Source organism: Chlorocebus sabaeus, chromosome 21 (genome assembly GCF_047675955.1).
Source record: "Chlorocebus sabaeus isolate Y175 chromosome 21, mChlSab1.0.hap1, whole genome shotgun sequence".
Lineage (NCBI taxonomy): Eukaryota > Metazoa > Chordata > Mammalia > Primates > Cercopithecidae > Chlorocebus > Chlorocebus sabaeus.
This window is the reverse complement of record NC_132924.1, coordinates 69,981,870-69,997,265: the sequence shown is the minus strand read 5'-3', so window position 1 is coordinate 69,997,265 and position 15,396 is coordinate 69,981,870. Positions and strand designations below refer to the sequence as shown.

General features: G+C 36.7%; 1 protein-coding gene across 5 annotated transcripts in view; it reads right to left on the bottom strand.

The window, feature by feature from the left end:
* Positions 1 to 15,396, bottom strand: part of PCLO (piccolo presynaptic cytomatrix protein) — a 408,305-nt gene that overhangs the window by 194,645 nt on the left and 198,264 nt on the right. For all 5 annotated transcript variants that reach the window (XM_007982336.3, XM_073009167.1, XM_073009170.1 and 2 more), the window contains exons 4-5: positions 13,097 to 13,813; positions 116 to 5,195 (exon numbers count right to left, since the gene is read on the bottom strand). In XM_007982336.3, the coding sequence (XP_007980527.3) occupies positions 116 to 5,195; positions 13,097 to 13,813 (5,797 nt within the window). The remainder of the gene's footprint in view (positions 1 to 115; positions 5,196 to 13,096; positions 13,814 to 15,396) is intronic.

Genomic DNA, 15,396 nt, shown 5'->3' with positions numbered 1-15,396 from the left:
AAAGAAAGAGAAAAAGTAACAAAACTGGAAAAGGAACCACATTTTCATCCTGAAATGAGATGAGGAACACCATAATTATATTTCAAGGAAAGGTCTGCTGCCACATCATACTGACCTGTAGTAACTCTCCCTGAAGTCAGATCTACTGCTGTGTCAGTTCCTTCAGAATAATCAAAAGCATTCTTACTTTTATAGAAAAAATGTCCAGCTTCTGCTAAATTTGTGTCAGACATGGAAGGCTTCATTCCCCCAATCCCTCTATAACCATATGGCCCTGATCGATCATACTGATAATGGTCATCCCTATAACCAAAACGATCCTCAGGAAGAGTAGTTGCAGGCTGCTGTGCTGTGCAGCTCCTTCCAAACGGTAATTTATAAACCACATCACAGCACACAGCTCTTCTCCCTGCTGTTAAGTCAACAGGTTTTTCATCATCTTCTATTATTTTGGTCATCACACTTGAAGTAGACTCATCCATTGTTACGACTGTTCTATGAGACTTGGTTGTACTGAGATCCACTGCTTCCCCATCAGTGATCCCCTGGGATATGGTGCTATCAGTCCATCCATTTGTGACACCAACAGGAGGCGCAGTGACAGGTTTTGTAACAGCCAATGTCATTGCATGTGCTGGAGTACCTAGAGATAAGTTTATTGGCGCTTCTTCCCTAGCTATAGGAAAGACCTGGTCACTTGGTATCCTGTATAGGGGCTCAGCATGCTTTGATGTTGTAAGCTGGAGTGGTGTTGTCATTGCACGTTCTACACCCACTAGACTTTCTGTGCCTGTAGTGTAACTTGCACTAGCTGTGCATGTGACAAAGGTCACTGTCTCAGTGGGCAGAGATACAGGAGTCACTATTGATGATGTTACACTAAGATTTATAATAGAGGGTTGGACAGCACTAATTTGTTTCCCATAAACTTCATTTGTTGTGATCTGCCTTTTCACATCCATTGTAGAAGCAGAAAGATCAATACATTTATCAGTTGTTTCAACTTCTACCTTTGGTACTGTACGCAAATCAATTACATCACCAACAAGTTGCAATTTTCCATCTTCTTTATACTGAGGCTTCTCTAAATGTAGGTTATCTAGAGCAAGAGGCTCTGGAGGAATTGTTATGGAAATGCTGCTGAGACCAACACTAGGAGCTGTACTTCCGGTTGCTGAAACCTCAGTCTTGGAAACTTCAGTAGTGACAAACTGTGTAACTGACACGGGAGTTGCTTGAAATGAAGAGGGTGCTGTGACAGGGGTAGCAGAAAATGTCTGTAAAGCTCCAGAGATATAGAAGGTCTGTTCTGATGAACTTGGAACTTCTACAGCTGTCATAGGAGGAATTACAGAAAACACAGGTTCAACAGAAACCAGATCTTTGGAGGGTGACCCCAAGGGCCAACTGGTAATTGCTTGACTAGCAGAAGCATCTGTTGGAGTCCCAGGTTCAGATGGCAATGTAATAACTACATAAGTTTCCGTGAGGGATTTGGAAAATCTTGGTGAGGACTTGTTGGAGTGTGGGGAAACTGGGGAGGTAGGGGAAGGCAATTTATAATCTGCTGAAGTCACTAAATTTAAGGTCATACTTGAAGTTAAAGATAGGCCTGTTGGTTTGGGGTGTATATCTGTTGGTTTTTGTGTAGTTGCTGGAAGCTGAGGAATCACTGGTTTGGGGGCGATTGGAGGTTTGCTTGGCTCAGGCCTGTGGGTAAATACAAGTCCAGATGGAATTGAAGATGGCTTAGGAGGAACAGGAGGAGGTGCGGTGGTATATATTCTTGTAACAGGTAATCCATTACTTCTCAGAACAGCTGTGGTCTCTACAGTAGTAACAGCATCAAACAGAGGTGTAGCTGTAGTCACTGGAGCTGTAACTGTTAACTTTTTTTTAGGAAGAATAGTTGGTTTAGGTAAAGTTGGTGGAGGAAGTGGTGGGGGAGGAGGTGGTGGTGGTGGAGGAGGAGGAGGAGGGGGAGGGGGAGGAGGGGGAGGAGGTTGAGCTGATACGTCCAAAGAAGAACTTCTAAAGAATGGGCGAGGTTTAGTTGGAAGAGAGGAAACAGAAGGACTGCCAGATGGTAACTGAGACGCAGGTTTCTCCTGACCAAAGGTCTCTCCAGATGTAAAGTACGTAGTTGAAAGCTGCTCTTTCATTGGAAGGGTTATTACAGAAGAAGGTGGGTGATCAAACACAGTTTCAGAGAAGTTACTTTTTGTTAGTTCGGCCTCCAACTCCTTTTTATCTCTGTAAGCTTCCAAAACTTCCAGAATGATTCCATTCCCAGTTTCCTTCTTGGCTTTCTTTACTGGGTCCTTTTCAGCTATAGATAAGTCAGTAGAAATAGTGTCAGCAACTGGCCCTTCAGGTTTAGGTGCTACAGATTCTATGATAGAAGATGCCATATCGGATAAGGAAATAATATGATCAGCACTAGCTCTACCATCTGATATGGTAGTCCGATCTAAAGACACACTTATTTCTTCTGGGTAGTCTATAATGCTGCCTGGAAAATAAGTTGATGAAGAAATTTCCTCAGAATCCTCAAATTTAGTTATCATGTCCACTGGTTCTGTATAAACTGTGGTTATGCTATCCAGGGTAGTAATGGGTGAAGAGCTATCTGTGGTACAGACCGAGGAAACAGATGACGTGAGAGAAGGTGTGTCAGAGGGTGGGACAGATGTAGCACTTTCTGAAGGCTCCGAGTAGGTCAAAATCAGCGATTCATGGGCAATTATCTCTTGAATTTCTCTTGTATAATCAGTTACGTATTCATCCTCAATTTCTTCTGTTGAAAAATGTTGGGTTATTTTAACATCTGGGATAGACAGTGTTGCACTGCTGGTCGAATCTGTAAGAGATGCTCCTGAGAGAACACTTGATGTCAAAGATGCATCAGGCATTCTGTCAAAGTCCATGGTGGACTCTGTCACATCCTCACCGATGGGGGCCTGGGTTGGGCTAGATCCAGGTGTTAACTCCATCTGTTGCCTCTTCATAAGTTCTTCATAGGCAGCATCAGCATCTAGTAGTTTCTTTTCTTCTCCTGTAGAAGTTACCATAGTACCCAGGTCCACTATCTCATGGCTTTCTGGGATGATAAAAGAGCTTGAAACAATATCTTCCTGAGGCACAACAGAATGTAAGCTTTCTAACTCATAAAACTCTTTCTGGAGGTCTGTAATTTTCTGCATAGGATCTTCATAAATTTGTTCTGAAAGTCTTATCTTTTGCTCTCTTCCTCTCTGCTGCATAAATCCATTTTCTTCTTCTTGCCTTGTTAGCAGGCTGCCATCTACAGATCCATTGTACGTGTCTTCTACTAAAGATTCATAAATATAATCCTCTATTAGCATTCCACCATACAAAGGCTCTTTTTCAAATACTTCATCTCGTTCATTTGCAGCTGGAAAAGCTTTGTATTTGTGTGTTTTATGCATCATTTCTTCATACATCTCCTCAGCACTTTTTAACGCCTTTTGGCTACCTTCTTTCTGCATAATAGATTGCTCATCTGTTGGTGAGTATAATGACACAGCTGTGGGCAATTTATAAACTTTTTGTACTTCTATTATTTTTTCCGGGCTTATTTCAAAACCTTCTGGGTCTGATTCTATGCTAGGTGAATATTCAGAACAAGAAGATCTATGGAGCTCCTCCATTTCTGCAGCCTGACGTAACTCTTCTGTTGGAGATGCATCTTCAATGGGAGAGAGATTACTAGGTGGTGTCTTTGGCCTTTCCCTTCTTCTCTGAGCTCGAAGTTCGTCTTTGTCTTTCTTTGATTTTTTACTAGAAGTCTTTCTTTGTTGCTGTTCTATTTCCCTCTGCTTTTCTTGCTCCTTTAATAATTCTTCTTCCTCTCTCAATTCTTCTTCCTCTGAAGAATCTTCAATAGTAGGCAAAAGAGGGCCATGTGATCTGTGCCGAGCTTTGCGTTGCTGTTTGCTCTCTCCTTTTTTGTGACTTGGGCTACTGTCACTGTCCTCATCAAGTGATGATACTGATGTAGGGGATGTACCAGGAGTGAAGCTGGAAGCATGCAGACTCGAAGACCCCTCTCCCCTTGACCTATCTTCAGGTGAGTCTGTCAGGCTTTCCATTTCTAATTCTGGCTCTTCCTCAAAATACAAACTTGTTTTTTTCTGTGATGACTCTGCAGAATATTTATCTGTTATTGTACTGTTGAGTTCAATTGTTTTAAATCGGCGTAGCCCTCCTCCTCCAGCAACTACAAGTTCTTCACTTTCCTGACTTTTAGTTTCTCTGTATTTAAGTTCAGGACTTTCATCAAATGCTTCATCGTCTTCATCATGCCATGAGTGACGTCTTCCTACATCATCATCAATGCTTGTGCTACTTTTTCGAGTCAGTCGTCTGTGTTTCCCTGCTGTTATTTTGCCTTTTCCCTTGGTTTCTTCCTTCTTCTGGCTCTCAGTACTACTACTAATCTCTTTGAGCTGGTTCCTGATGAACTCATCATCTTCAGAACCTGAAGCATCTTCATCAGCACTCATTTCTATGATTTGTTTTCGAATGAAGTCCTCCTCTTCCCCTGATCCTTGGCTGTCTTCCTGTTTATACTCATCACTGCTTGATGAGCCAACACTAGTTCTTCGTTTTCTTTGTGGAACAGGTGAGTTTTCACTTTCACTACTCTCTTCAACTGAATCATAATGCTCTCTTCTAGTAGTTATGTCATCAACAAACTCAGACTTTTCTTTGTAGTCCTTGCTGGAAGGAATATCTTGTTGGGTATCTTTTTTTAAAGTGTCTTTCCTTTCTTCTTGACTTTCTTTGATCCCCTCTTCTGAAATAGTAATTTCCAAGGTTTCAGACACACTCTGAGTTTTCTGTTGGTCCTTAGGTTGCTCAGGAGAAACTTCATGGGGTTGTGTTTTCTTTTCTGACTTTTCATCAACAAGTGTACTTGCTTGAGCTTCCAAAATAGATAGGACTGTACTTTCTAATTTAGCCAAATCTGAGGGGCTGGAAGGGCTGCTTTCTTGTGAAAAAGAGTCCTTTTTGAGTCCCTTGAGAATATCCTTTTCATCAGTTGGAATAAGACTTGGAATTTCACCAAGTGAGCTTGATATTCCATCAGAAGAATATCCCGTGTCGCTCAGACCTTGGGGGCTTTTAGGCTGCTGAGAACTTGAGGTGTCTGATTTGTCATCTTCCTTTTCCTAAGCAGGGAGATAAAGATACAGGAAAACTTAACATGGTTAAACTAAAAACATGGCCTCTCCATTACTATCAAATAACTATTAGGAACTGAAAAATAATTTTGGAAAATTTTTTCAACCATATGTTAGTATTTTTTAAAAGTTTGAGAAAAATATTGTTGATATGTGTTGATAAGGTTAGTTTCCATTTAAACTAAATTTCACTAAATGTCAATTCTCAATGACATTTGATCTTCTTTCATAAATACCCTTTCATATTTCAATGTCATTTTCCATTAAAATATGATTATTTTTCTCAATAAATTTGCTTTAAGATAAAGTTTATAAATTGTGATGAAGATGTTTAAAGATAAATTTTCTATTAACATGATTTACTTTTGGATTATAAGGTCAGGAAAAGTTCAAAAAAGTATCAGACAATGGGCTTTGTGCCTGGCTGCAAGTTGTAAGGGATGTTGGAGAATTCACTAAACAAAAAAAAGCAAGTAACATGCCATAATAACATATGTGCCATGTACCACAAATACATGGTTATCGTTCTTGTCAAATGATTCAAACAAGGCATTGCTTTTAAAAGACATTTTGAAAGTTATGAACCACTATATATACTTGATATTATTAATATCATTACTCTATATCACTTGGAATGAATGTTTATAAATTATGTACTTTGAAAAAGTTATGCAATAATTGGTCTGACTTATCAGTTCAGCTAAAGAGAAATATCCAGCTGTAATTTTTTGTAGAGTTGTTAATCACATGTATCTTCAGCATCCCATCTCAAAGGTGTTTCACTAATGTCACTTACAAATACCTTTTGATTTTGAAATCTTGTTTATCTTGAAAAGCAGCTTCCTTAAAAAATAAATAGCTTTTGTGAGCAGGAGCATGGGCCTTCCAGAGATCTGGGACCCTTAGCGACACACCACAACCCTGAACTTGTTGCCTTTCTTGGGCTATGATGATGCCATGACAACAATTTAGGTTCAAGAATCAGAGAGGCCTTAAATAAAAATTAAACATAGAGACTTGTTGCATGAAGACTTTTTTGTTAAGTAAAAATATATATGAGTAAAATAAAACTGAGTCAGTTAGTTGTCCTGTTTAAAGGAGGACACAATAGTCTTACAGCCTACAGAAAGGAGGGGTTAGGGGAACAGCTGCCTAAGAGCATGCTTCAGCTCACTCTAGCCTATGAGGCCACCTTAATTCCACTACATCTGTATCTTGAGCTGTCTCAATATTATCAGTGTGTGAGTTGGCATAAGCTCTTCTGATCTAACTATGGCCCAAATAAACAGATATAAGGTTGCACAACAAACATACTCCTTCCTTCCTTCCTTCCTTCCTTCTTCCCTCCCTCCCTCCCTCCCTCCCTCCCTCCCTCCCTCCCTCCCTCCCTTCCTTCCTTCCTTCCTTCCTTCCTTCCTTCCTTCCTTCCTTCCTTCCTTCCTTCCTTCCTTCCTCCCTTCCCTCCTCCCTTCCCTCCTCCCTTCCCTCCTTCCTTCCTTCCTTCCTCCCTTCCCTCCTTCCTCCCTTCCCTCCCTCCCTCCCTTCCTCCCTCCCCCCTTCCTTTTTTTCTTCTCCTTTTTCTAGTTAGAGTTATCAAATATAAATATTGTTGGCTTGATGCTCATTTTACATTCATTTTCGTCCAAATATATACCTTTATTATGCATGGTCAATGATCTATCCTGAGCATATTATAGGGTAAAATGTTTTTTCTGAATTTACAATGTTACTCAATTAAAAAAGACAGTGTGATATATTCTTAACAACTGTAGTGCAAAAAGTAATGCCTACTCTTCAGTGTGCACCTAGAATTAACTACACTGTACCAATTTGAATGTCTTTCCAATAAATAATTTCTTATCTGCAGTTGTGAGACTATAGTAGGAGGGTTGATGAGCACTTAACTCATTTCAGTTCCTTTCTTATATTGAAGTGGCAAGCAACAGTGAAGCTGCCTATGGTGGTGATACTGCAATGATTTTTTTTTCCCCTAAATGACTTTTGCATATTATAAGGTGGCAAGTCTGCAAAGTGTTTACTCTCTAGGCTTTTTCCCTTTTCCTTGCAATAACCCCTTGTCATTTATTGAGCTGCAGACCGGTCAGTGAGAGGCACTGATGAACGGAGCCCCATTTGGATCTCTTCCGATGGTGGTGTATCTTGAGGCCTTCACTAGTAGTGGAGAATGTGCCAAGACACATCTGCACTGCCAAATTTGGTTTTGCTCTTTTCACAAAAGCCTTCCATATTGAAGGCAAACAGAATTGTTTTGAATATTATTAACGAACTGAATTCTAGATGACATATAAAACTGTGCAAAGAAAGGATGCAGTGTTAAGTTTTTGTTTAACTTTCCCAAAGCCATTTATTTTGATGGGCTAAAATTAAACAATGAATGCAAATCTTATAATTTACATAAAGTCTACATGAATGCAGATTACTGATCTGAGTGTTTGAAATGCTCCAAACAAAATGAAGCCAATAAAATTCACTGGACCTGGAGTGAAAGATCGGATGCTCACACCTAAGCACTATAATATGGGAGTCCTTCTCACTACAGAAAACATGATTATTTTTCATCCTTTCTGATTAGGCAGTCACTTATTGGCTATATGTAACTTGAATACTAACCCTCAGATCATTTTAACCAGAAATAAAAGTACCTGCTAAAGAGTGTTCCAAGTTTGGTTTCTATGGGGAGAGTATTTTAGTGTACTATATCAAATAAATATTTAAACAGTATTCTGTTTATGTATATAAGTAAAAAGATAAAATTCTACAGCAAACATGAATTTTAAAATGTTAAACTAAAAATTTAAAGATGTGTATGTAATTTTCAAATTGTTATACCTCAGGATTAATTTTAATGCTATTCAACAAACATTTTGAAAGACAGAAATGAATGAAGTGACAAAATGATGTTGCAACAATGAAATGTAAACAATGCACTATAATAATATGAACAACACAAATGACAGCTAAATTAATGAATAAATAATACACATATATAAATAGAGTAAATATTATACCAAGTGTTTGGTATAGCAGTGAGGGTTGCCAAGAGAGATGGATGATTATAATAATGGAAAGCCAGTATCCTAAAAGTGTCATAGGATAAAACATCTTGTGCAGTGGATGAGAGCACAGTCTTTGTAATCAGAGCTGGACTATAATTCTAGTACTTCTGCCTTCCAGCTATGTGATCTTGGGCATGGAAATTCAGTTTCCCCATCTTTACTAAAGCTATCATAATATTAACTTTATCAATCATTGTATAAGGAAGTACTTAACACAGGAGCCTGAATAGTAAGAGGTAAATTAAGAGTATTGTTTTGATTGTAAATAAAAACTAATTAAGAAATTAATCATTGCAGAAAATTCTGCATCAGGAAAACTGACTACCACTAGGGAATAGAAAGGCAGACTTATGGAAGACATGCTAGCAGATTGGTGTGGAGGTTCAGGGGATTTTTTTCTGCCAGATGATGTGAAGGTGCGGCATCAGTGCACATACAAAAACTGAGAACAGGTTCACAAAGGAGAAAGCACAAGCTATGTTCAGGAAACACACAAGGCATATTTGGCTGTTTTTATTTAATGTCTCCCCATAGGGAACGTTAGCAGTTGCTTGAAAGTTGTGTTGGAGCCAGATTCCAGAAGGCTGAGAAAGCCAACTAAGCCATTTAGACAGGAGTCTCCGCTGTGGGGTGCATATACCCTGGTAGCTATGCAAAGTGCTTCAGTGGAATACAATGAGAAGACATTTAGTTGTATTTTTCAATCCAAAATGGAGGATTAAATTAAATTGCACTAATATTTAATCAATAGATGGGCAATACTATTATCTCACGTGTCATGTCAGTTGGTCACATGGTCTGTGAGGACTCCTGGGAGAAGGCCGGAAGTTATAATGAGGCAACCAACTATAAAGAGAAGTTATAGTGAGGCAACCACTTCACTTGCTCACCTTTATGTTGAAGCTTATTGTTCAGTTATGCAGATTTATGGTTTGTAGTTACAATAAATCACCTAGCTTTAACTAAACCAATTTTCCTATAATAGCTAAGTAGTAGAAAAAAAATTCTGCAAAAAAAAACATTTGTTAAAGATCAAACTAGTAATGTAAGATATACACACATGCACTCATAAGAAAGCTAACAGTTTTCATATTGCTACAAGCTTTCAATCAGTTTTCATAACAAGGTGAGAACAGTGATCACCAAATTAAATCAGATCTGACTTGAAGTTAGGAAAAAATGCTTGACATTATTAGGAAAGCTATTTGAAACCTGTTTCTGCATCTATTATTGCTAATAACAAACCTTACCCTAAATACAGGACGTGCTTTGCATCAAAGCCAGTGGTATTATGACACTATCACAAACTTCTGTAATTTTCAGCAAATAAGTTTTCTAGTACTTCATAAGTTTTCACTAACTTGAATAATAACCATTGGGAATATTCTTTTGAATTTTCTTGCTCAATAAGAAAAATTACATAACAGATGGGGAATTTTTTTTTTGTCATGAAAAAATGACTAAAGTAATATGTGGAATCAATACAGTGACAAATCAAACTACATTCCTTTGTCAGCAAATGTTGTTGGAAGAAACAAAGAAATAATTGTGGAAGGTTTGGGAAAAAAATATTAGAACAAATTTAGTAGCAAAAGATCTAATAATAATATAATCCAACTATGGAGATTTCTTTACATACTCAGTTCATAATAGTTCCTATTTCTCTTTAATTAATAATAAAATATTTTAAGAATTACTATTGTAAACCCTCAAGGAAAAATGCACCAATGAACACATAGCCTCAATGTGGACTGATTTGTTTAATTCAAAAAATGTGTATTTTTTAAATAAAAAAATATTAAAAATTGAGAAGTAATTTCTCTGATTGGAATTATAATTTTAAAGAATAAGGTTAGGGAGATGGCAGTACATGTGAAAAACATTTATTCATTACAAGTAAGCCAGAATTAGACAGACTGCCTCAAGATATTACTGATGCAGTACACTGTATACTAATAAGAACTTCATATTTTGAAGAACATTTATTTTGTACTGGGACAGAGAATATGACATTATTTTTGACCATGACACAGATATTTACTGTTTATCTCATGGAAAATTAGTTAAAAAGCCGCAGAACGTGGAGATTTGATCCTTACTTAAAAATAGAGGATGGCAAGTGCTTTTCAGTAATACAATACTTATTAGACAGCAAGAAAATAAATACGAATTGTCAGCAATATGCTGGGTATTTGATATTTAAAGCAAAATAAACAATACCTGTTTCTCTGAGAAAATTATAATGTGGAAACAGCTCTTTGAAGATAAATATTTGGAAATTATTATATGATTATGCTATACAAAATAACATATGTCACTTTTAAAAGTTATCGTATCTGCTCATGTAACAAACTTTAAAACAGAATATTTTAATCTGTTTAAAAACCTTCTAGACAAAGAAATGCAATGGGTTTGAAAATCGTTTGCTGAAAATGTATTGTAAAAGCCCCACATTTTCTGATAGTTAACAAACACAAATGATTGATATTAAGGAAGGTTAACACTTATTTGTGCAATTACCAATTCTTTTTTTCATAATTGGTTTACAATCCACACTTTAAAGAAAGGTAGCAATATTTAGTGAGAACAAACTGTGAGGTACTTCTTCCATTTGTAGCATATTCTTTTTAATTATCTTTTTTTCCTGCTCTGAATAGCCATTAAAACTGAACAACAAAGTATCAAAATAAGCTTAACTTTGAAGCTGGATTTCAAACAACTATATCATAAAGTTTTACACCAAGATCTTAAAAAATATTAAAACATAATGCTCTCTCTAAAATATCACTATTAAACACCTTTTAAGTGATCAAATGTATCTGTATTTACTATCTGCATTTAAATAAATATAATAACAATGGTAACTTTAGTTTATTTCACTATTCTTTGTGAATGTTTTATAAAGTAAATAGTCAAATAGTGCATACATAAAATTTATAAATAAATACATATACACATATTGTGGTTGTATAATGAAAGAAAAAGTAATAAAAAGAAAGTGATAAAGGTATAAAATAAAAGAAAAAAGTACTGCATTCAGGAAATATTTAAAAACTTCTTGCTTGGAATATATTTAAAATACAACAGGGAATCATTAGGAACATCTGAGTGATGGAGTTAAATTATCGGAACCCTAGAAAACATTTACCTGACAGCTATAGACTGGAGAAGGGATAAAAGGAAGGCATCCTAACCAGTAATTAGATTGCTCAAATAATTGGCAAAAGGTCATGAAAGCAGTAAGTAAGGTAGTGCCCTGAGGAACAGGAGTTAATAGACAGAAGTGTGATACTTTCATTGTGGAGAACAAAGGGCAGGTAAGAAGAAACCTTAAATCACTCAGAAGATTAGTAACTGGCAGACAGGAGACAGGTGCTTGATGGTGAAATAGAAAGTTACAAGCAGAAACTGTTTCTATGGAGAAGAGGAAAAGAGTCAGACATATTGAGTTTGCATTTACAGAGAGGCTTTGAAGTAGAACTGCTGACTAGGTACTTGAAAATGCAGGTCTGACACCCAAAAGAGGGACAAGAAGTACATAAGTGTATTCAAAAATTGTTCATGTAGCTCAAAGCAAAACAAGGGAAAATCATCTGGAATTTGCAAAGAGAAATCATAGAGATAGTCAAAGCAGATTTCATAAATTATGATCAGAAAGACAAAAAGAGAAGGAAAGTAGAGGGTCATGAAAGCCACAGAAAGTTCCACAAAGGGACAAACAGTACCAAGCACCATGCTCTACAAAGGTTAGCTAGAAGAAGCAATTCATGGTGCTGGTGGTGGCTAGATTCAGTCATTAGAATGGAGAATACATATAGGCATCTTTTTGACTCTGATAAAACTCACTTAATGAAAGGAGACCAGGATTTACTTAGATGATGCATCAGATAGCAGAGATGGGTTGGTAAGCATGTGTTAAAACTAAAGAAAACACAACTGAATCACAGTGAAACAAACTATAGTTTCTAGTTGGAATTTTAATACTATTAAATTATTTAATTTCATGGTAAGTCATTGCTGTCCTCTGTGAATTAAATGTATTCAGTTAAGTATAATGTAAGATCTCTTATAGCTCCAAAAAATATCAGAGTTCCTCTGAAAAGGATGTAACTGCTTGTGAAAATATTCGTTAAAATGGGTTAAATGAAAATTTTCCATTAAAGAAAAAGAAAAGAATATTTTTCCAAATTATGCTGATTATCAATAACCTTTCAATATTAAACACACTGAATAAAACTGCTAATAGAATATATTATATTAAAAATCATGCTAAATATTACACTGTTTTGTGAAATTTTAGAAAGACTTTTACTTTGGATTTTAGTTACATCACTTTTTTTCCTTTTTTCTTTTTTTTTGCAATCACTTTATAGCTGACCACACCTTAAAATGATTTCAACTGGGAAAAACCTTGTTGACTCTTACGTAAAAAAATGGTTAAGTAAACAGAAACTTACATAAAGACACATTATTTTACATTAAAGGGGGATATTAAGTTTTGTGTCCATAGTAGAGAAAAAAAGTACAACTAGATAACTTCTTTATCACTCCATATGATTTTGATAGATTATTTGATAGGCATAAGAAACAGGGAAATAAATGTTGTATTTATGCTTTATGTACACTTCATAAAGCTGTGAAAAGGCCAAAGTTCTTCATTATAGTCAAACAATTGTTATACTTCTTTAAGAATGTCATTCATTGTTTGAGGAACTTCACTTATATAATTACCAATGAGCAACTTGTATACTTAGGTTAAAAATTAATAATTTCACACATGAGAGTGTGAGAAGTTAGTAAAATTTAACTTACTGTTTTTTCTTTCCCAGGTTCCACCTGATCAGGTTTTGCTGTGCACAATGGCTGTGGCTGTTCTTTTATTGTTTTGGTTGTCTTATCATCTTCTTTAGGTAAACTCTGAGGTGTGCCAGATGGTAAATCTTCCATCTTTGTCTGTGGTTGTTTCTCTTTTTGCACTGTCTTTGGAGCCACTCTGCCTTCAAGCTTTTCTTCAGCAATTTGTACTTGAGATTTAAGTAAGTCATGTTTTTGTTCTTCTGGGGCTGATGCTTTTGCCTCTGGGAGTAGCTTTTTGTCTTCAGGGATTGGCTTTTTTTCTTCTAGGAGTTGCTTTTTTTCTTCAGAACATATCTTTTCTTCTTCAGAGATTAGTTTTTTTTCTTCATGGAGTGGCTTTTTTTCTTCAAGAGCTGAAGCTTTGTCTTTCTCTAGTTTACTCTCTTCTTGTTTTTGATCTGTGGCTACCATAGGAGGAATTTTTTCCATTGATAGGGTTTCCTTTACTTCTTCCAGAATGACTTTTTCAGCTTCTGTTTTTACTTCTTGTTCTGGCTTTTTCACTAATTTTACTTGGGGAGGCACTGCTGTTTTCTGAGATGGTGATTCTGTAGGAACAGGCATGGGAGATGCTTTGGGTCCTGATGGCACAGGTGGCATTTTGCCTATGTCTCCAAGCTGTCCTGATATTGCTCTCTGGGTTTGGCAATTTAAACAGAGCCATTCTTGAATCTGTGAAAAAAAAAAATAGCAATGAACAGATTAAATGTATTATAATATATCTGTTTCTGTCATTTTACCCAAGTGAAAATTTGGTAATTCCTATCTGTTTTTGTATATGGAGAAAGTGGGTCACTGGTTTCCAAATCAATGACACAGTAGTTTTTTAAAACATTACAAAAAGGCTATTTGAACTCTAAAAGTGTATAGAATTTCTAGAGACTAGCAATTCACTATTGTCATTAAATGAGAAAAAGAAAAAGAAATAATTGCATTAAACGTGGACCCAGAGAAATATTCATTTTCAGGAAGAAAAAAAATCTGCATTTGTTCCAAATAAAATTATTTTAAGGCCTGGTTTCTTCAAAATTAGCATTTTCATCCAAAATTTATTCAAAGACTATTACATTTCATAATAACAAATTAATCAAAAGTTCTTTTAGGATTTAGCCTATTATCTCCTATCTCTTGACTTGGGCCAAATATAGTTCTACCTTTCAGAGTAGAGCTTTATAGGTATAGATAGTTTTCAAGAATCACTAGTGCATAATTTGCTATCTGCTTCCAGATTATGAACATAATTTCATTCTTAATACTTATCACATTTCCTCATGCAATTGAACAAGAAGCACTCCAAGGCTTAATTGTTTGGTATCTTTTTCCCTGAGTGTTCTGATTTGCTGACTAAAACATTTTCTTTCTTCTTTTTTTTCTTTTTGCCAGGCTGGGGTGCAATGGTGCAATCTCTGCTTACTGCAACCTCCGCCTCCTGGGTTCAAGTGATTCTCCTGCCTCAACCTCCTGAGTACCTGGGATTCAGTCATGCGCCACCCACGGCCAGCTAATGTTTTATTTTTAGTACAGATGGGGTTTCTCCATGTTGGTCAAGCTGGTCTTGAACTCCTGACCTCAGGTGATCCGCCCACCTTGGCCTCCCAAAATGCTGGGATTACAGGTGTTAGCCACTGCTCCTGGTCAAACATTTTCTTATATCTCTGCTCTTCAATGTCTAAGCCATGGTCACCTGCACTAAATCAACTGATAGGGTCTTTAGACATACAAATTCCTAGGAAGTACACCAAAACCATTTTAGCAGAATCCTGGGAGAGGAAACAGAAAGACCTGCCTTTTTGATAAACTGGTTAAGAATTTTTGCAAACCAAATACTAAAAACTACTCTCCGATAAGAATACAGAACAAATGATCACCTAGGAGACAGATTATGTTAGAATAATACTATGAAAGAGTTCCTCCCTGATTGGTGTGTGTGAGTTTGTGTCCTTTGTAGGGACATGGATGCAGCTGGAAACCATCATTCTTAGCAAACTAGCACAAGAACAGAAAACCAAACACCGCATGTTCTCATTCATAGGTGGGAACTGAACAATGAGATCACTTGGACTCGGGAAGGGGGACATCACACACCGGGGCCTATCATGGAGAGGGGGGAGGGGGTAGGGATTGCATTGGGAGTTATACCTGATGTAAATGACGAGTTGATGGGTGCTGACGAGTTGATGGGTGCAGCACACCAACATGGCACAAGTATACATATGTAACAAACCTGCACGTTATGCACATGTACCCTAGAACTT